Raw genomic sequence first — 22,005 nt, forward strand, 5'->3', positions numbered from 1 at the left:
AGAGGAGGAGGGGCACCAGAGGGAGGTGATAGGCAGGTGAGGAGAACAAAAAGGGGTAAGAGGAGAACCAGAATGGGGAATGGAAAAAGAGAGAAGGGGAAGGGGAGAAATTGTGGGAAGTTAGAGAAATTGATGTTCATGCCGTCAGGTTGGAGGTTACTTCAACAAAGAGGCCACTCTCAGGTTGGAGGAGCAGCACCTCATATTCTGTATGGGTATTTGCAAACCTTATAATGGATTACAAAATCATGAGGGGCCTAGGTCATTTGGATGGTAACAGACATTCACCAATGGTGAGAGAGTCCTAAACTAGGAAGTATAGATTTAGGGTTGGTAGGGGGGTAAGATTTAAAAGTGACAACTTTTTCGCACAGAGATGATGAGTAAATAGAATTACCTGCCAGAGGAAGTTTTTGATGCAGGCACACTAGTATAATTTAAGAAGCACTTGGATAGGTACAAGCAAGGGCAAGTTTTAGAGGGATATGGACCAAACACAGGAAATTGGGTCAACATGGACTTGCTCAGGCAAAGAGCCTGTATCCCTACTGTATTGATTTATGACTATGGCTCTGTATATAAAATTCATTATAAAACACATCCCCTTTGAACTTCCCCCTCTCATAGGTTCATTGGTTGTGCATGCCCTTTGATATTAGACATTTGGACCCTGGGGAAAGGTACCAACTGTCTCATTAAAGGTCGAAGTCCAGTTTTAGAGTCATAATCCCACAAGTTATATTACAACCAATCTGCTATTACCGACAAGACAACCTATAATAACTATCCAGATATAATAATACTGAATAAACAAGCAAGAACATCTTGCTTAATAGATATAGCCATTCCAAACACACACAACTTACAGAAATCAATAAGTGAAAAACACCAGAAGTATGCTCAACTTAAAGAGGAGAAAGATTTTGGAACATGAACAGGGTATGCATTGTCCCGATAGTAATATCTACAACTGGTATCATCCCAAAGTCACTACACAATAGCATTAAACAATTAGGGCTACACAGTAATATCTATGTAAATCATCAGAAGGACCATGGGATGGTGGTGGAGGCTAAAGCATTAGGGGTATTTAAGATCCTCTTGGACAAGCACATGGATGAAAGAAAAATGGAGGGTTATGGGGTAGTGTGGGTTTAGTACTTATTTTTAAAGGATTATATGGGTCAGCACAACATGGAGGGCTGAAGAGCCTGTACTGTGATGTAGTGTTCTATGGTTCTATGATTCTATGGACACAATACAAAACACCACTAGAATAGTCCAAAAGTTCCTAGCAATTGAGAAATGAGTGTGCTTGGCTATGCCTGTGCCTCAGGTTTTACCAGTTTGAGCTGAGAAAAAGTAAATAATAATAATAAAATATGCAATAAATATCAAGAACACAAAATGAAGACTCCTTTGAAGTGAGTTTATTGGTTGTAATAAATCAGTAATTGTAATAGATCAGTAATGGGCAACTGAAGTTGGATGAAGTTATCCCACTGGTACAAAGAGCCTGATGTTTGAGGGGTAATATTGGGCATCCATTAGTCTCGAGAGACCATGGATTTGCACCTTGGAAGGTTTCTAGGGCACAAGCCTGGGCAGGGTTGTATGGAAGACCGGCAGTTGCCCATGCTGCAAGTGTCCCCTCTCCACGACACCAATGTTCTCCAAGGGAAGGGCAAGGGCAAATACAGCTTGGTACCGGTGTCGTCGCAGAGCAACGTGCTCAAGGACACAACACGCTGCCTTAGCTGAGTCTCGACTAGCGACCTTCAGATCACTAGACCAATGCCTTAACCACTTGGTCACGTCCCAACAGGGGTAATAACTATGCCTGAACCTGATGGTGCATGTCCTGAGGCTCCTGTATCTTCTTCCTAATGGCAGCAGCAAGAAGAGAGTTTGACCTGAATGTTTGGGGTCCCTGACACTGCTTTCCTGTGACAATATTCTATGTTGATGTGCTCAATAGAGGGAAAGGCTTTATCCATGTTGGACTGGGCCATATCCATTACTTTTTGTAGGATTTCCTGTTCCAGGGCATTGGTGTTTCTGTCCCAGGCTGTGATGCAATCAGTCAATATACTCTCCAACACACATTTATATAAGTTTGTCAAAGTATCAGATGTCATGCCAAATCTTCACAAACTTATAATGAGAATATTATAGCTAGGTAGAGTGAAAGCATTTGAGTAATTCCCCTGTCAATCTGATTGTCCACACAGTTATAAGTGAACAAAATTGATTTTATGCATGCAATTTGTATGTAACTATATTTCACAGTGTAATATGAGAGAAATAGCAATGTTTTATTGGCATCAGTTGCTATAGTTTTATTTCTCTGCTCTTTAACTGACTCTTTTTCCAAAATAGATAGACTTTGCAGAATGTGGGCTTGGTTGGGGCTTCACTTATGTTATGGAGTGGGCTGAAGTGAAGCTTGAATCCTCCCAAGTAGCTGGTGATCAAGTCTTGCATTACTGGCAGGCTATGGTAGTGGTCCAGGCCAGCCTGGATGAGGATGTGTGGAGTTGATCCATAGGCATTAGCTGGGTCTAACTAGATGATTGTTAGGTCGCCTTTCTTCTGCCTGGCCTCGCGGGTAATTAGCTGATTATTGAGGTGTGTTCCAGCAAAAAAGTAGCATTGGTACTCATCACTTAGCACTCAAGCATGAGCAAAAGCAACAATAAGGACACGGACTTGCAGTACTGCAAAGACTACGTTGTTCACCTGGCACTTGACATACCCCAGGCTCTCTCTTTCTGTGATAAGGGAGAAAGAGGTATCTCCGTTTCACAGCAAGAGGGGAGACATAACAAACAACTCATTGGTTTACAATGCCTGCAAGGATGAAATGCGGTTATCGAAGGCAGTGGAGTTGGGGGTCACAGGACACCTGTACAAAACGGGATCTTCCCAAGCATAAGATCATTTGTGTAGAGCTTTGGAGACTGGAGCCCTTCTGCATCTCTTTCCTGCTGTCCCTTGCTGACACACTGGAGCGGGAGAGGTGACACAGCAAATGGAGAGAGTAGTGGTTAAGTGTCGAAACACTCTATGAAGGTTGGGCACCACCTGACAATATCTGCTCCTGGCCAAAGGCAACGGTTACCTCATCAGATAACTGAAGAGAACACCCCAGTGTATGATGCAAGTAATTGGCTGTGAGCTACCAGTTCAAGACATATTGCCAGATATTAAAGAAACCAAAGGATGTGGGTTTCTACAGCAAAGAAACACTGAAGTAGAAGATAAGATCATTTTAATGCTGAGCAGAGCCAAGGAACTGAATTATTTGTTTGCATTTCTATTTCTGATATGTGATAAACCCCTTTGACCACATCCTTGCCAACCTACTGTACCTGTTGTACATGCAGTCTTTCTGCAGTCTGAGACTATCCACAACACCATCAGACAGAGAGCTCTAAAGTCATAAAGCACTGTAACACAGAAATGGGCCCTCTTCCCCATCTAGCCCATGCCGAAATGTTACTCTGCCTAGTCCCATTGACCTGCACCTGGACCATACCCCACACATCCATGTACAAACCCCGTTTCCAGAAAAGTTGGGATATTTTCCAAAATGCAATAAAAACAAAAATCTGTGATATGTTAATTCACGTGAACCTTTATTTAACTGACAAAAGTACAAAGAAAAGATTTTCAATAGTTTTACTGACCAACTTAATTGTATTTTGTAAATATACATAAATTTAGAATTTGATGGCTGCAACACACTCAACAAAAGTTGGGACAAAGGCATGTTTACCATTGTGTTACATCACCTTTCCTTTTAATAACACTTTTTAATCGTTTTGGAACTGAGGATACTAATTGTAGTAGATTTGCAATTGGAAATTTTGTCCATTCTTGCTTGATATAAGACTTCAGCTGCTCAGCAGTCCGTGGTCTCCATTGTCTGATTCTCCTCTTCATGATGCGCCATACATTTTCAATAGGAGATAGATCTGGACTGGCAGCAGGCCAGTCAAGCACATGCACTCTGTGTCTACAAAGCCACGCTGTTGTAGCCCGTGCAGAATGTGGTCTCGCATTGTCCTGCTGAAATAAGCATGGACGTCCTGGGAAGAGACGTCGCCTTGATGGCAACATATGTCTCTCTAAAATCCTAATATACGCCTCAGAGTCAATGGTACCTTCACATACATGCAACTCACCCATGCCGTGGGCACTGATGCACCCCCATACCATCACAGATGCTGACTTTTGCACCTTTCGCTAATAACAATCAGGATGGTCGTTTTCATCTTTGGCACGAGAACTCGACGCCCGTTTTTTCCGAAAACTAGCTGAAATGTGGACTCATCTGACCACAGCACACAGTTCCACAATCTTTCGGTCCATCTGAGATGAGCTTGGGCCCAGAGAACTCGCCGGCGTTTCTGCATAGAGTTGATGTATGGCTTCCTCCTTGCGTAATACAGTTTCAAGTTGCATTTCTGGATGCAACGACGGACTGTGTTAAGTGACAATGGTTTTCCAAAGTACTCCTGAGCCCAGGTGGCTATCATTGTCACAGTAGCATGACGGTTTCTTAGGCAATGCCGCCTGAGGGCTCGATCACGCACATTCAACAGTGGTCTCCGACCTTGCCCTTTACGCACTGAAATGTCTCTGAATTCTCTGAATCTTTTCACAATATTATGTACTGTAGATGTTGAAAGACCTAAATTCTCTGCAATCTTGCATTGGGAATTTGGAACTGACTAACAATTCTCTCACGAATTTTGGCACAAAGGGGTGAGCCACGACCCATCCTTGCTTGCAAAGACTGAGCCTTTGATGGACGCTACTTTTATACCCAGTCATGATACCTCACTTGCTACCAATTAGCCTGCTTAATGTGGAGTCTTCCAAACCGGTGTTACTTGAATATTCTGTGCACTTTTCAATCTTATTTTAACTCTGTCCCAACTTTTGTTGAGTGTATTGCAGCCATCAAATTCTAAATTTGTGTATATTTACAAAATACAATTAAGTTGGTAAGTAAAACTATTGAAAATCTTTTCTTTGTACCTTTGTCAGTTAAATAAAGGTTCACGTGAATTAACAAATCACAGATTTTTGTTTTTATTGCACTTTGGAAAATATCCCAACTTTTCTGGAAATGGGGGTTGTACATTTAATTTGTCTTAAATGTTGAAATCGAACGCACAACCAACACTTCCTCTGGCAGTTCATTCCACATTCTGAGTGAAGAAGTTCTCCTTAAACATGTTACCATCCATCCTTAAACTATGACCAAAAGTTTGTCTCACCCACCCTCAGTAGATAGGTGACCATAACTGCACACAATACTCCAAATTTGGTCTGAAAACTTACTAACTGCACCTCCTACAATTCAAATCTCCATGATTAATGTACATAATGTTATTATAGCATATGTCCCCTTCTCTGTACTTGATTGGTCCTACCTTCACCATAGTTATTCCCTTACTGTTGACATATGTAGAGAATTCCTTGGGATTCTCTTTAATCCTACTTGCCAAGCAAGGACTTTACACAGTCCCTCTTGGTTCTCTTAATTCTCTTCTTTAGGTCTTCTCTAACTTCTTTATAATCAAGGGCTGTGTTTGATTTTACCTTCCAAAATTTTTCTTGCTGATTAAATTTGATCAACATCCAAGGTTCTGTTACCTTGCCATCCTTGTCCTTCCTTCTGACTGGAACATATTTGTTCTGCACTCTGTGCAGTTGGTCTTTAAACACCCTCCACATGTCAGATGTGGACTGACCCTGTAGAAGTCCTAGGAATGATCCCTGTGGTAAACAACTGTCCAATCATAATAGCAATTGCCCACCACCACCACCCTAGGTTTCCTTCTACCGAACCAGCCTTGAATCCATTTTGCCCTGGATCCCATGGGCTCCAACCTTTTAGCCGACCTTCCATGTGGGATCCAGTCAAATATTTTACTACAGTCTGAGTGGCAATAAGATCATGTTAAATGGGATAGAATCGGAATATATCAAGCTGCTTAAAATTGCATATCCGTAAGGCACCGCTGCAGAAATGTGTGCACCACTGGAATCTATAAATCATGATGCAGCACATCCCTCACTCTGCAATTACTATCAGAATCAGACTCATGTGCATTATTACTGACATGTCCTGAAAGTTGTTCTGTGACAGAGGTACATGGCAGTACATTTTTAAAAACCACCAAGTAGTGCAAAATGAGAGCAAAATGTGAGGTAGTGTTCATGGGTTCATGGTCCATTCAGATGTTAAATGGCAGAAGGAAAGAAGCTGTTCCTAACACTTTTGACTGTGTGTTTTCAAGCTCCTGTACCTCCTCCTTAATGGCAATAAAAAGAGGGCATGTCTGGATGGTGAGGCCTCTTTAATGCATTGCCTTTTGACTTCTTTAAACTGGGAAGTGTGCACAAAACACTTACAAGGATATTAATACATCTGGAGGGCATGAGTTAAAGTTGGGACTGGATAGACCAGAATTGTTTTCCCTGGAGATGAGAGGTGAGATTATATAAAATCATGAGGGGAAGATATAAGGTGGATAGCCACAGTCTTTTCCCAGTGTGGGAGGTAGAGACCCAAAGGAGTCACAAGGGCCCGGCTCTCTAGGGTCGGAGGTCCATGTGAATCTGGAAGTGAGACCCAAAAGTCAAAATTGAGATTGGCGTCCAGGAGTAAAGTCTGAAGGTGGAGGCCCAATGTCTGTGAGTCTGAGAATTAGGGGACAACAACTGGAGCCCAGCGATGGCCTATCCAGGGGTTGGAGGGCTGATTGGATATGGGAGTGGATGAGTAGGTTGTAGGGATGGGAAAATGACTTGTTTTGCTGTGGTTATTTTGTTGCCGATGTTCTGTTGTTGTTATCACTTGTGCTGTACTGCTGAATATTGTGGGCGTACTATGCTGGCACTGGAACGTATGGCAATATTTGTGGGCTGCCCCCAATATATTCTTGGGTGTGCTGGTTATTAATGCAACCGATACATTTCACTGTACATGTGATAAATAAATCTGAATCTAAAAGCTAAAGGACATAGATTTAAGGCGAGAAGGGAGAAACTTAAAGGGAACCTGAGGGGTAAATTATTCACACAGATAGTTTCTGAAATGAGCTGCCAGAGGAAGCTGTAGAATTGGCAACAATTACAATGTTTGAAAGACATGTGGACAGATACATGGATAGGAAAGGTTTAGATGATATTGTCCAAATGCAGCAAATGGGATCAAGCCAAGTAGGCAACATTGTTAGCAGATGAGTTGGGCCAAATGGCCTGTTGCTGTGCTCTATAAACCTATGTATGTAGTTGAACACGGAGGTCTCTGTTGTACAGCATTCTCCAGGGCCTTACCCTGCTATATCTTTCCAAAATGCAACACTTCACGCTTCACACTTGTCCAAGTTTAATTCCTTGATCTACTCTCCCAGTAGATCTAGATCCTATTATAACCTAGTCAACCTTCTTTGTCTACTATACAATCAATTTTGATGTCATCCTCTAATCTACTACTTGGTAGAGCAGACTCAATGGACCGAATGGCCTAATTCTGCTCCTACGTATTAAGTCTACATGGTACACTCTTGTCCGTACTGTCAATATGGATCACAAATAATTCTTCACTATTCTGATACACGTGCTGTATAGCCTGGAGGTAGGCTATTCAGTCCATCAAGCTACTGCTGGCTCTTTTGGTCTAATTTTACCCCACCACCTGACTCTCTTCACATGTGTTGCACATCTCATCTCAAGTGTGCCTGAAAATTGCTATTAAATCATTTCCCACCCACACAACTTCACCTTTCAAACAGTGCACACTGGAGCACAGTAACTCAGGCTTTAAAAATTCTACACTGAAAATATTAAGCACACCAACAAATGGAACCAGGAAAAGGAACTTAAAACCACAGCATGAAGAAGTCACATGTCTGGAAATTCAATTGCAAAATTCTGTTTTGAACATAGAACATTACAGCATATATAGACCATTTGGCTCATGATGTTGTGCCGATCTTTAAATCTACCCTAAGATCAACCTAACCCTTCCCTCCTATATAGCAGTCCATTCATCTATCATCCATGTCCCCACCTAAGAGTTTCTTAAATGCCCCTAATGTATCTGCCAATACCAGCAGCTCTAGTGGTATCACACACCCAAACAATTTCTGTGTAAAAAAATTACCTCTGACATTTCCCCTATACTTTCTTCCAGTCATCATAAAATTATACCCCCCGCCTTCCCCCAGGGCTGCCCACTCGATCTGATCCTCTTATCGTCTTGTACATATCTATCAAGTCACCTCTCATTCTTCTTCACGCCAAAGAAAAATGCCCTAGCTTGCTCAACCTATCCTTCATAAGACATGCTCTCTAATCCAGGTAACATCCAGGTAAATGTCCTTTGCACCTTATGCAAAGCTTTCATATCCCTCCTACAATGAGGCAACTAGAATCGAACACAATATTCCAAGTGTGATCTAACCAAGGTATAAAGGAGTTGCAACATTACTTTGTGGTTCTTGAACTCAATCTGCTGACTAATGAAGACCAGCACACGATAAGCCTTCTTAGCAATCCTATCAACTTGCGCAGCAACTTTTGAGGGATCTATGGACCTAGATCCCTTTGATCCTCCGCATTACTAAGAATCCTGCTATTAACCCTGTATTCTGCCTTCAAATTTGACTTTTCAAAGTACTGTAAATCACTTCACACTTTTCTGAGTTGAACTCCATCTGCCACTTCTCAGCCCAAGCTCTGCATCCTATCAATGTCCATTGTAACACTTGACAAACTTCTACGCCGTCCAGAAATTTAATTTTATTTTAGTTTTGTGAGTGAAATGTAATAAAAACAATTTCTGTGCAACATACACAAAATGCTGGAGGAACGAGTTGGATTTCCATCATCTGCACATTTTCCCTTGCTTGTGCAAAGACTATTTTAGGGTCTTTTTGAATTACTTGGAAAATATAGTTGAGCCTGCACTGTTGTGAATAACTCTTATGATTCTGATATTAAGGCTGCACAGTTTACATCATTCTTTATGCAACAGCTCCTTTGGAATATTGCACAGGAATGGGACCATGTTGCTCTATGGCTGACTACCACAGTTTTTTTAGGATAACATGGGCCTTGCCAGCACAATGCTGGACGAGAAATACTTCATGTAAATAAACACAAAGTGCTGAGGAACTCAGCAGGTCAGGCTAGATCTATGGAGGGAAATAGAACATAGAGCATAGAATAGTACAGCACAGTACAGGCCCTTCGGCCCATAATGTTGTACTAACCCTTAAACCCTGGCTTCCATATAACCCCCCACCTTAAATTCCTCCATATTCCTGTCTAGTAGTCTCTTAAATCTCTCTAGTGTATCTGCCTCCACAACTGACTCAGGCAGTGTATTCCACGCTCCAACCACTCTCTGAGTAAAAAACCTTCCTCTAATATCCCCCTTGAACTTCCCTCCCCTTACCTTAAAGCCATGACCTCTTGTATTGAGCAGTGGTGCCCTGGGGAAGAGGCGCAGGCCATCCACTCTATCTATTCTTCTTAATATCTTGTATACCTCTATCATGTCTCCTCTCATCCTCCTTCTCTCCAAAAAGTAAAGCCCTAGCTCCCTTAATCTCTGATCATAGTGCATTCTCTCTAAACCAGGCAGCATCCTGGTAAATCTCCTCTGTACCCTTTCCCATGCTTCCACATCCTTCCTATAGTGAGGCGACCAGAACTGGACACAGTACTCTAAGTGTGGCCTAACCAGAGTTTTATAGAGCTGCATCATTACCTCGCAACTCTTAAAATCTATCCCTCGACTTAAGAAAGCTAATACCCCATAAGCTTTCTTAACTACCCTCTCTACCTGTGAGGCAACTTTCAGGGATCTGTGGAAATGTACCCCAGATCCCTCTGCTCCTCCACACTACCAAGTATCCTGCCATTTACTTTGTACTCTGCCTTGGAGTTTGTCCTTCCAAAGTGTACCACCTCACACTTCTCTGGGTTGAACTCCATCTACCACTTCTCAGCCCACTTCTGCATCCTATCAATGTCTCTCTGCAATCTTCAACAATTCTCTACACTATCCACAATACCATCAACCTTTGTGTCAACTGCAAACTTGCCAACCCACCCTTCTACCCCCACAATAAAAATCACGAAAAGTAGAGGTCCCAGAATCAATCCTTGTGGGACACCTCTAGTTACAACCCTCCAATCTGAATGTACTCCTTCCACCATGACCCTCTACTTTCTGCAGGCAAGACAATTCTGAATCCACCTGGCCAAACCTCCCTGGATCCCATGCCTTCTGACTTTCTGAATAAGCCTACCATGTGGAACCTTGTCAAATGCCTTACTAAAATCCATGTAGACCACATCCACTACACTACCCTCATCTATATGCCTGGTCACCTCCTCAAAGAGGCTTGTTAGACACGATCTGCCCTTCACAAAGCCATGCTGACTGTCCCTGATCAGACCATGATTTTCTAAATGCCCATAGATCCTATCTCTAAGAATCTTTTCCAACAGCTTTCCCCCCACAGACGTAAGGCTCACTGGTCTATAATTACCCGGACTATCCCTACTATCTTTTTTGAACAAGGGGACAACATTCGCCTCCCTCCAATCCTCTGGTATCATTCCCGTGGACAATGGGAACATAAAGATCCTAGCCAGAGGCTCAGCAATCTCTTCCCTTGCCTCATGAAGCAGCCTGGGGAATATTCCATTGGGCCCCGGGGACTTATCCGTCCTAATGTATTTTAACAACTCCAACACCTCCTCTCCCTTAACATCAAGATGCTCCAGAACATCAACCTCACTCATATTGTCCTCACAGTAGAGATTTCAGGCTAAGACTCTTCATGTTCTAATGAAGAACCTTTGTCTAAAATGTCAACTGCTCATTTTCCTCAATAGATGCTGCTTGATTTCAGACAGACAGACAGACAGACAGACATACTTTATTGATCCCGAGGGAAATTTGGTTTCGTTACAGTCGCACCAACCAAGAAAAGTGTAGAAATATAGCAAAATAAAACCATAAATAATTAAATAATAATAAGTAAATTATTCCAAGTGGAAATAAGTCCAGGACCAGCCTATTGGCTCAGGGTGTCTGACACTCCGAGGGAGGAGTTGTAAAGTTTGATGGCGACAGGTAGGAATGACTTCCTATGACGCTCAGTGTTATATCTCGGTGGAATGAGTCTCTGGCCGAATGTACTCCTGTGCCTAACCAGTACATTATGAAGTGGATGGGAGACATTGTCCAAGATGGCATGCAACTTGGACAGCATCCTCTTTTCAGACACCACCGTCAGAGAGTCCAGTTCCACCCTCACAACATCACTGGCCTTACGAATGAGTTTGTTGATTCTATTGTTGTCTGCTACCCTCAGCCTGCTGCCCCAGCACACAACAGCAAACATGATAGCACTGGCCACCAGACTCGTAGAACATCCTCAGCATCGTCCGACAGATGTTAAAGGACCTCAGTTTCCTCAGGAAGTAGAGACGGCTCTGACCCTTCTTGTAGACCGCCTCAGTGTTCTTTGACCAGTCCAGTTTATTGTCAATTTGTATCCCCAGGTATTTGTAATCCTCCACCATGTCCACACTGACCCCTTGGATGGAAACAGGGGTCACCGATGCCTTAGCCCTCCTCAGGTTCACCGCCAGCTCCTTAGTCCTTTTTCACATTAAGCTGCAGATGATTCTGCTCACACCATGTGACAAAGTTTCCCACCGTAGCCCTGTACTCCGCCTCATCTCCCCTGCTGATGCATCCAGCTATGGCAGAGTCATCAGAAAACTTCTGAAGATGTCAAGACTCTGTGCAGTAGTTGAAGTCCGAGGTGTAGATGGTGAAGAGAAAGGGAGACAGGGCAGTCCCCTGTGGAGCCCCAGTGCTGCTGACCACTCTGTCTGACACACAGTGTTGCAAGCGCACGTACTGTGGCCTGCCAGTCAGGTAATCAATAATCCATGACACCAGGGAAGTATCCACCTGCATCACTATCAGCTTCTCACCTAGCAGAGCAGGGCGGATGGTGTTGAACACACTGGAGAAGTCAAAAACATGACCCTCACAGTGCTTGCTGGCTTGTCCAGGTGGGTGTAGACACGGTTCAGCAGGTAGACGATGGCATCCTCAACTCCTAGTCGGGGCTGGTAGGCAAACTGGAGGGGGTCTAAGTGTGGCCTAACCATAGGCCAGAGCTGCTCTAGAACAAGTCTCTCCAGGGTCTTCATGATGTGGGAGGTCAATGCCACTGGTCTGTATTCATTAGAGCCACTGGGGCGCAGCGTCTTCGGTACAGGGACGAGACAGGACATCTTCCACAGCACAGGAACCCTCTGGAGACTCAGGCTCAGGTTGAAGACATGGTGAAGTACTCCACATAGCTGGGGGCCACAGGCTTTGAGTACCCTGGGGCTGACACCATCCGGGCCTGCAGCCTTGCTTGGGTGGAGATGTTTCAGCTGTCTTCTCACCTGTTCAGCTGTGAATCCCACTGTGGTGGTTTCAGGTGGGGGAGGGGTGTAGTCATGAGAGCAGGGTGGGGGTCTGTGAGGAGGGGTAGGAAGGGAGAGTGGAGTATGTGTTGGTTGGGGGCCGACAACAGATGAATCATGTGGGGGATGGGCAGGGGCCACAGTGTCAAATCTGATGAAGAACAGGTTAAGTTCATTGGCCCTGTCCACACTGCCTTCAGCTCCTCTGTTGCTAGTTTGCTGGAACCCAGTGATGGTCCTCATCCCACTCCAGACCTCTCTCATTTGGTGAGTTCCTTCAGCATTTGGTGTGTAATAGATCTCCGGCATCTACAGAATCTCTTGTTCCTTCATGTAAATAATTCCATTTCCAACCCACTGCCCTACAACACTCATCAGCTAACTTTCCAACCATGCCGTCTATGTCGATTCTCAATCAAGTGATCAATATAGATTACAAACAACAGGGTACCCAATATGGAATCTTGCAGCACGTCACTGGTCACAGATCTCCATTTGAAAAACAACCTGCCACTACCACCCTCAGAACCTACCAACAACCAATTTTGTATCCAATGGGCTACCTCCCCTGGATCCCACGTGATCTAATCTTCCAGACCAGTCAACCATGTGAACCTTGTGAAATACCTTGCTAAAATCCAAGTAGACAATGACTACTGCTTTTCTCTCATTATTCCTCTTGCTCACCTTTTCAGGAGAGGTCTGCTGTACTTCCAGTCTTGCTACCCGGCCTATCAGCTAATTTTGTTTTTGTTTACTCGTTTTCTTGGATCAGGCTAAGAATCTGAATCAGGTTCATTATCATTAATGTGAAAATTGTTAGTTTATGGCAGGAGTGCAATGCAAAGACATAAAATTACCATAATTTCAAAATAAAAGGATGAGAAGAGTGGTTTTTGAGTTTATGGATCACTGAGAAATCTGATGACAGAAGCTATTTCAAAAGTGTTGAATGTGGGTCTTCAAGATCCTGCACCTCCTCATTGACGGTTGTAACAAGAGGGCACGTCCTGGATGGTGAGGTTCCTTACCACCTCTTGAAGATGTCCTAAGTGGTGGGACATGATGGAGCTGGCAATGTCTAATACCCTCTGCAGCTTCCTACAATCCAGTGCATTGGAGCTTCCATACCAGACTGGGGTGCAATCAGTCAGAATGCTATCAGACCTATCGTACATCTACAAAAATTTGCCAGTCTTTGGTGACATATGAAATCTCATGAAACTTCTGAAATCACTTGCTTGCTTTCAAGTCATTATTGTGTCAATGTGTTAGGCACAGGATAGATCCTCTGGGATATTCACACCCAGGAACATTGAAGCTGTTTATCATTTCCACTACTCAATGAGGACTAGTGGATGTTCCCCCAAATTTGTCCTTCCTGAAGTTGCAATCAATTCTTGTCTTGCTGATGTTGAATGCAAGTTGGCTGCTGTTGTGGGACCTCTCAACTGTCCAATCCATCTCACTCCTGTACACCTTATTGTTGGAAACCAAGATATTACCAACAATGGTGTCATTTAGGCTGTACTTACCTGCAGTTATGAGTAGTGATTTTTTTCAGATTAGCTTTACGTGTTTCTATGCTTCTAGTGCCAATATTGCATGCCCACAACTTAATAACCCTTGTGTCTTTGGAACGAGGGAGGAAATTTGAGCACCCTGAGATCAGCTGCAGGCTTGACTGCGTAAGACATTGGATCTCCAAGTAAATCCAGAGTTTACAATTCAAAAATAACTGGGTTGTCCTTTGGGACAGTCCTCAACACACATTCTAATGGCAGGTATCTTTGAACATTAGTCTACCAACTTAAAGCAACTATGTATAAAATCATGTACATCCTCAGACCAGCACTGTACAGCTTTCTGTTCTGGTTTATTCCCATTTCTGCTTGTTTGTATGCAGTGAGTAGGCACATACTACTGGTCTGATTTACCAAAGTCTGGACAGGGCATTGTTAGATACATATAAAGTTGTATAGAAATGATCATGTGTTTGGGGCCCCCAGTGGGTCAAAAGGCATGTTCGCAGCATTGTGGTATCAGACTCTCTTAAGTTGGCCTGGTTGAAGTTACCAGTAGTGATAAATAGGACCTCAATTTGCTTTGAGGTGGTGAACCACCAGATTTCCACACATGGCCACATCTAATGCTCCTTCCTCCCACCCAACAGATTGCCTGTGCAATTCATACCCAATTCCATGTACTTCAGTCACTTTTATAGGGCTCACACCACACCTGTAAGTCCTGACATATTCCCAACCCTTTCCTTCCTAAGTCTCCAACAACACTCAGGACCTACCTCACAATCCTGGCCTTGGGAGAGGGCCAGGCACCTCATTTCAGTCCCAAGAACATTTGGACACAATGCAACAATCAGCAAAATGTTCACTGGTCCTTCCATCTACACCAAATTAAAAAAACAGGTCCAAATTTTGCATTGGTACCCAGTCAGAAACAGGAAGAGCGGAGCTGCCTCAACTCCAGAAACCTGGATTAGATCCCAAATCACCATCAAATTGTATACATCTACTACTTTCACTTGTGTAATTTAGTATCACTGCCAACAGGAAGGTTAATGCCCATTCCACAAAATACCTGCCATTGGATTCTCAGCTTAAAAGTGTTAAGACAATCCCAGTACAGGCTCTTCAACCCACAATGTTGTGCCAATCTTAACAATCAATTCCCACACAGCCCTCCACTCTGCTTTCATCTTTAAAATGTCCCCAATGGATCTGCCACTATCACTTTATACTGTTTAAAAAAACCTGCCAACACAGTGACCCCATTTTTATTGCTGCCCAAGATAATCTACTCAACCAGCATCAGATTGTAATAAAAAGTCAAAGTCCTGCTATTGTATTAGAAAGAATATACTTAACTCCAAGCACCAAGCACATTGTTCCAGCATGAAAGTAAAGACGTACACACAGGAGATCTCAAACTCTCTGGTCGGGAATACCTCATTTGCAGTTGCCATTATATCCCTGATACTTCAGATGATTTATTCTTGACATTAAAATCTGAATGTGAAACCACAAGTTATTGTTTCAGTTTTATTAAAAAAGTATTGATTCTTATCATGATCTAACCATGAGAAGTTAGCAATCACATGTAGTGACGGAAGATCTACAAAGAAAAATTGGCAAAAAATCGGTATTAACTGCATGACAAAGGAAAATTTCTACTTTTGTCATTGAAAATTTTCACACAAAACATTAAATAGGCAATAACATTCCATGACTCTGGAGTCCCTTTCTTCTTGAAAGGCAGTGCCTTAAAAAAATCAGCTACTTACAATTAAAACAATACAGGGCCTGGCTACACAGTGTAAAAATACAACACTAACTATACACAGTTTTGTACAGTTTCTTTACACCTAAGCCATTGATCCAAATTACAAATGAGTTCACATTTCCTGTCTTTGCAAAGAAAAATAGATCAAGCTTAGACAAAGATTTTTTTTACATCTGTTGCTATTTAATCATCATCCTCATCATCTTCTTCTTCCTCTTCTTCCTCCTCCTCTTCTTCTTCCTCCTCCTCATCATCGTCCTCCTCTTCCTCCTCCTTCTTCTTCTTCGCAGCCTGAGCTGGTTTGGCAGCAGGTTTCTTACTAGCATCATTCTTGCATTTGGCACGATATGCTGCAACTTCCTAAAAAGCAGATTTAAACAGGGAAAAGTTATGTTTCAATCACAATCCACTAAAGTACTAACTGAAATCAAAAACACAGCATTGAAATTACACTCTTTTGCTAACAGTTTAAAGATAAAGCCCTGGGGGGGGATTTGGCTTGTGTAAATTACAACCCCCAAAACAGTCAAACTAACCTATTTCCTGTAGTACACTTACAACTTCTTAAAAACATTTATTTTGTAAAGCTTTCTCTTGTACCAATGTGTACCTTATATATTATTTTCTAGCAGTCTGCAGACAACTCCACTTTTTTCCCCCCCACTTCAGAGATACAGAATTTTGAGTTTGTGTTTGGAGTGTACAGTGTGTTTGTCCCTGAAGGATGGATGAAATTGTTAACTCCACACTCAGTAATTTAGATCAGATCAGTTCTTTCCAGAAAAGTTCAACTTTGCTGAAGTACTAACTAGTTAGAAGCTGCTGCTGTTTCTACATGTTCTCTCCATTCTTTAAATAGATTCTATTTCCCGAGTTAATAACTGACTTTGTTTACAATTCAGATGCTGTCCCAAATTCACCTCTATTGGTTAATCTTTGTCAACAGCCCCTATTTGCAGATTCATTACATGAGGATTAGATTATTTAAATATTTTTCTTCATGAACAAACCTACACTATCCATGGCATGCAACAAGATGGATTACTAGGAAGCAGCAAAGACCAAGCATACATCAATAATGCATTGGAACACAAAGTAGTAAACAGCATAGCTGAAGGTGCTGTTTGGGAATACTTTAAAATTGAGCTCAGCAGAAATGATGAAGAACTGAAAACCAATATGGAATGAATACAAATGTATAATACTCAATGGCCACTTATTAGGTATCTCTTGCACATAATAAAATGGCCAGCGTACAGTATGTTCATGGTCTTCTGTTGCTGTAGCACATCCACTTCTAAGAATGCACAATACATCATAACTTGGTCTTCTGCACTTCAATGTTGTAACATGTGGTTGAGTCAGTCACTTTTCTGTCATCTTAAAACTAAGGTAGCCACTCTCCTCTGACCTCTTTTATTAACACACTTTCAACCACAGAATTGCCCACCACCGAACTGGATGTGTTTTTTTTTGCTTTTCCCACCATTCTCTGTAAGCTATAGTCTGAGTTTCCCAAATATTTTTATGCTATGGAGACTTACCATTAACCCAGTGAACCCCTGCTCTAGACTATGTAAAAATCCCAGATCAGCAATTTCTGAGTTACCCAAACTACCTCAAATCACACTTCTTCTCCATTCTGATGTTTGGTTGTAACAACTAAACGGCTGACCATGTCTACACGCTTTTATGCATTGAGTTGCTGCCACATGATTGGCTGATTGGATATTTGAATTGAAGATGTGTACAGATGTAAAAATTTAGTGGCCACTGAGTGTATATTGAGGATGAAAACATGAGCTTAACAGAATCCAAAGGTCCTATAGCAAGCTCACTAATTCAGAGGTGATGAGAGACTAAGCAAATGTACAATACTGTTCTCCATCCTCCCTCATCACAAATTAATTTTTAACTTTTGAGAATAGATCGTCATTATACTCACAAAACTTTACAAAGTCAAGACAATAAATGGAAACAACAGGTTTCCAATACAATTAAAATCCAAGGCTCATTTACCTTTTCATATTTCTCCTTTAATTTGGATGCCTTTTGCTCGTATGTTTGCTTATCCTTGGGTTGCACTGTGGACCACATCTCTCCCAGTTTCTTTGCAACATCACCAATGGACATTCCAGGAGATTCACTCTTGATCTTTGGACGTTTGTCAGAGCAGAAAATGAAAAATGCTGACCTGCAAGAATAAACACATTATTTTAAAAAACTCCATTTAGAGAAACATTCCCTCAAGCACCTAAAATGAAAATACATACGGTGGTCTCTTGGGAGCATTTGGATCCTTCTTCTTCTTCTTGTCCCCCTTTTGAGGAACATAATTCTTCATCTCCCGATCATAACGGGCCCTGTCACTCTTGGCCAGGTCTTCAAACTTTGCCTTCTCTTTGTTTGACATGGTCTAAAAAGAAAACTATTTAATTCATTGCAAATACACAGAAAAATTTGGAAGGGTATTTTAAAAAAAACAGCATAAAATACCTCACCCTCCATCTTTCAGAACACTTCTTTGAAAACTCTGCAAAGTTGACACTGGCTTCCGGATGTTTCTTCTTGTGCTCCTCACGACAAGTCTGCACAAAATAGGCATACGAGGACATTTTGCCCCGAGGCTTATTTGGATCTTTTCTAACCATGATTGGTTTGTATCTACAATACGAAATAGAAGTATTCAGCTACCCACAGTGAAATCGGTATTTCGCGATGAGATGCAAACACAAAAAAAATATTCCCCTTTGGTAATCTCTTAAGCCACCAACTACAGCGTGAAGTACAAGAGTTTGCAACCTCGGACGTCTTCCGTGCTTCTCATTTAGCTACCTACCTTTAATGCTTGGAAATCACTGAAATACATTATTACTGACTGCATTGCACGACAGAATGCCCACGTAATGCTCAAGCTTTGGGCGAGGGATGAATCAATCCATCATGACAAGTTGCTTTCCAACTACAATTTTCGTAGCTGAGGAGGATTACAGATTGAAGCCAAAGTTTACTTTGGGGAATGGCTTTGAGTTTGGTTTTTTTTTAAAAAAGCTCATAATAAAGGGTACTCATCTTTGTGGACACTTTAAATTCAGATCACTACTTAAAAAGCACTTAAGAGCTTGACTGCTCCAGCGCAGACAGAGTGAGTCAAAAGCCATCTGTGCCGTAAACAACTATGCTTCCTGTTGCCGGTCACCATAGGTCCCATTAAAAACAAAAAAAAACACGGACAAGAAAAATAGTTGCTGCCTTGAGTTGTGAAAATGCCGGTGCGCCTTTCACTTAACATACAATGGTTAGCATTGTTTGCCATGTTCCCCGAACTGTCTACCGTTAAGTCCGCTTAACAATATAAAACACTAAACTTTCTGGTCAACTTCAAACGCTGCCTCTTAATGTCAGCAAGGGGAAAAAAATCCGGCAAAAAAACCTCAAAATGCTCAAGATTATCACATAGAGACTAAATAATGAAAACATTGTTTGGAAGTCAGTGTTTAATGCATATGTAACGCATTAATCAGAATGAAAAGGGTTGTTCACAGTCATCTAGAGATTTTAAAAACAAAAAATCTTTTCAGTTTGAACAATGAAAATACTCAAGACCTTCCGTCCATGAAGCATATTGCCTTTTTAAAATATAACGCAATTTAAACCCATTACAATCCGGGAGGTATAAAACTCTTTCTTGTAAACAAAAGTAGTGCTCACTCATCAAACTTGTAGATGGAACAACGAATTCTTTGCAAAACTGAACGGTTATTAACTTTCGACGCATTTTGTTAAACAAGCAAAATCTATTGCGTGGGTTTACAAGTTATATTTAATGAAGAGACTACTTACACATCAGGTTTAAATAAAAAGCCAATATAAAATGTAGCCGAAATTTAATTAAATCGAGTATTTTAAAGTGAACGTGCTATTCACGCAAATTTGTACTTCAAGAACTTTCCCTAAGATTGGATTCCACGTTTATTGGAAAAAGCTCAAGTTCTATATATAAATACAGAAAAAAAACGCAGTAACAGGGGGGACAATTAAGCGTTAAAAAGGACCGAAAAAGCAAAAGGATAAAGAAAACAGAAGGAAAAGGGCGGGCTGTAACAGATGTAGGAGCTGCCTGCCAGTACAGCCACCTCCATTTTACAGACACACTCACACAATACAGCAAGCAGATGGAGTAGCAATAGAGAAGACATAGGGAGCTCATACGAGAGCCGAATTCAAACAACGAGCAACTGCATGCAATTTTCAAATCAGTCCGCAAAATGACTAGACTGGCACATATTATTTTAACTGCGTTTATTTCTTAAAAGAAAAGAAGAACAGGTCAGCAACTACTGCGCACTTTGCATTATCGAAGCTCAGAGCAACCCAGAGGCGGCCATTTCCCAGAGAAAGGAACACACACGCACCACCTTTTCCATCATCACTTCGCCCCTCTCCAACTCCGGCTTACACTTCGCATCATTTCACATCAACACATTATATTAATTCGCAACTGCAGAATATGTATATATATATGTGCGTGTATTTTTTTTTAAAAAACGCTTCGCGCGCATTTTCTCCACTTAAAAAAATATGCAATAATAAAAATACACGTTTCGCAAATTCACTTCGTTGAAGCAAATAATTTGCAAATAAGACAATTTAATGCACTTTTTTAAAAAAAATAGTTACTTCCTCGAACGTTCTTTTCATCAAAAATAAGAGAAAATCGATCAAAAGGGGTTGGGAAAGAGGCAAAAAGGCTCAGCAGAATTTTTTAAGTAAATAAAATATCCCGCGCACACACTCCGTACAGCGATATACATAGGGATACCTACCAGGCTCACACTACACAAGGCGTCAATAGACTACAAAGCTACACAGGGCGCTGGTTCTCACTATGATACGCTTCACCCTAACTTCATTACGTTTCCGTCCCCCAACGCCGTCAATCACGGCGCAGTTCCAGCGCCGATTGGTCGGGAGCCCGGCCCGGGGGCGGGCCGGAGGGGATTCGTCGCCCCTCTATTGGCCCGTGCGCATAGCAGCCAGCAAGCTAGTCTGCGCTTCACACCGTTTCTCAATCCCGCCGACTTCATCTCCCTCAGTCGTTCCCCCGCCCCGTCCTGCTACGGGATGTACCAGTTTGAATCGCAGGCGGTCGCGTCTGATTGGTCTGCCTCGCCGGCCAGCGCCTCGCGCAGAATTCGAAAGTCAGGAGGCTGAGACACCGATTGGTCGGCGCGCAGCGGGATCACGCCCACCTATTCAGTTGAGGGCGTGACGTGTTTGTTTTTGAAAAAAAACGGTCGGAGCGGCAACGCTGGAGCGCGGCAGCGGAGACAAAAGGGCGGGTTCCTTGTAGCCGAGGTTCAAGGGCACTGCTAATGTCGGACAGGCTCGAATGCAGCCCATAGAGAGGAAAAAATACCTAGTCGTAACCCCGCGGGTTGCAGTTATGCAGCCATTGTATTCACCCGCACTAACCAGTTGTGTTTCTTCACTTTGGGGAGGGTTTGGTTTGTTTATTATCAACTCCTTTAAGGACGTCCCCCGAAGCGCCTTCACAGCCAATAAAAAGTACCTTCTGAGGCGCAGTAACCTCCGTTGGAGGAGGAGACGAGGCGCCAAATATGTAGAGCTGAGGGAAGAGCTGGAATAAACCAGTCTGCACCCTGGAGCTGTGCCATTTCTCGCTGCTGGCATCTTTCAAACTTCCATAATTCACGTCCTGTGGCAAGATCCGTCTTTTGTGTTGCAAGCTGACTTTTGCTCTCTCCCACTGTTGAGGATTTTCAACACGGTCACTTTTTTTTTAATGCTGCAAACCTCTCTTTGCAAGAGACAACACTTAAGAGTAAATTACTTTGCATCAGAACTTTAAAAAAGTTAAACATTAAATGGAGACGGACTACAGATGCCGGAATTTGGAGCAGCAAATGAAATGTTAGAAGACCGCAGCTCAACTCCTCAAGCTGAGTTTCCCCCAGTAGATTGTTGAATTAAATGGTTGAATTTAATTGACTTTATTTCTTACATCCTTCACATACATGAGTAAAAATCTTTATGTCCCCGTCTAAATGTGCAATCGTTGTCATTTATAGTAAATAGAACTGTCAATGTAACATAGAAATACAGTCAAATCAGCGTAAGTTAATCAGTCACTGATTCTTGAGACTGGCGAAA

At 42.3% G+C, this 22,005-nt stretch overlaps 1 protein-coding gene across 1 annotated transcript; it reads right to left on the reverse strand.

The window, feature by feature from the left end:
• Nucleotides 1-15,576: 15,576 nt before the first annotated feature.
• Nucleotides 15,577-20,798, reverse strand: hmgb2a (high mobility group box 2a). The gene is made up of 5 exons (XM_073048004.1): nt 20,658-20,798; nt 18,333-18,495; nt 18,105-18,247; nt 17,851-18,025; nt 15,577-16,191 (listed from the first exon to the last, which is right to left on the reverse strand). The coding sequence occupies exons 2-5, from the start codon at nt 18,480-18,482 to the stop codon at nt 16,015-16,017; spliced, it is 645 nt and encodes a 214-aa protein (XP_072904105.1). The 5' UTR covers nt 18,483-18,495; nt 20,658-20,798; the 3' UTR covers nt 15,577-16,014.
• Between the last annotated feature and the right edge of the window lie 1,207 nt (nt 20,799-22,005).

This window comes from Hemitrygon akajei, chromosome 6, assembly GCF_048418815.1.
Source record: "Hemitrygon akajei chromosome 6, sHemAka1.3, whole genome shotgun sequence".
Classification (NCBI taxonomy): domain Eukaryota; kingdom Metazoa; phylum Chordata; class Chondrichthyes; order Myliobatiformes; family Dasyatidae; genus Hemitrygon; species Hemitrygon akajei.

Excerpts from the sequence above, each read along its gene's own strand:
- hmgb2a (XM_073048004.1), bottom strand. The coding sequence starts at position 18,482 with ATGGTTAGAAAAGATCCAAATAAGCCTCGGGGCAAAATGTCCTCGTAT. Across the intron at positions 18,248-18,332 it reads AGTGTTCTGAAAGATGGAGG|ACCATGTCAAACAAAGAGAA; the intron begins GTGAGGTATTTT and ends TTTTCTTTTTAG. Across the intron at positions 18,026-18,104 it reads AATGCTCCCAAGAGACCACC|GTCAGCATTTTTCATTTTCT; the intron begins GTATGTATTTTC and ends TTATTCTTGCAG.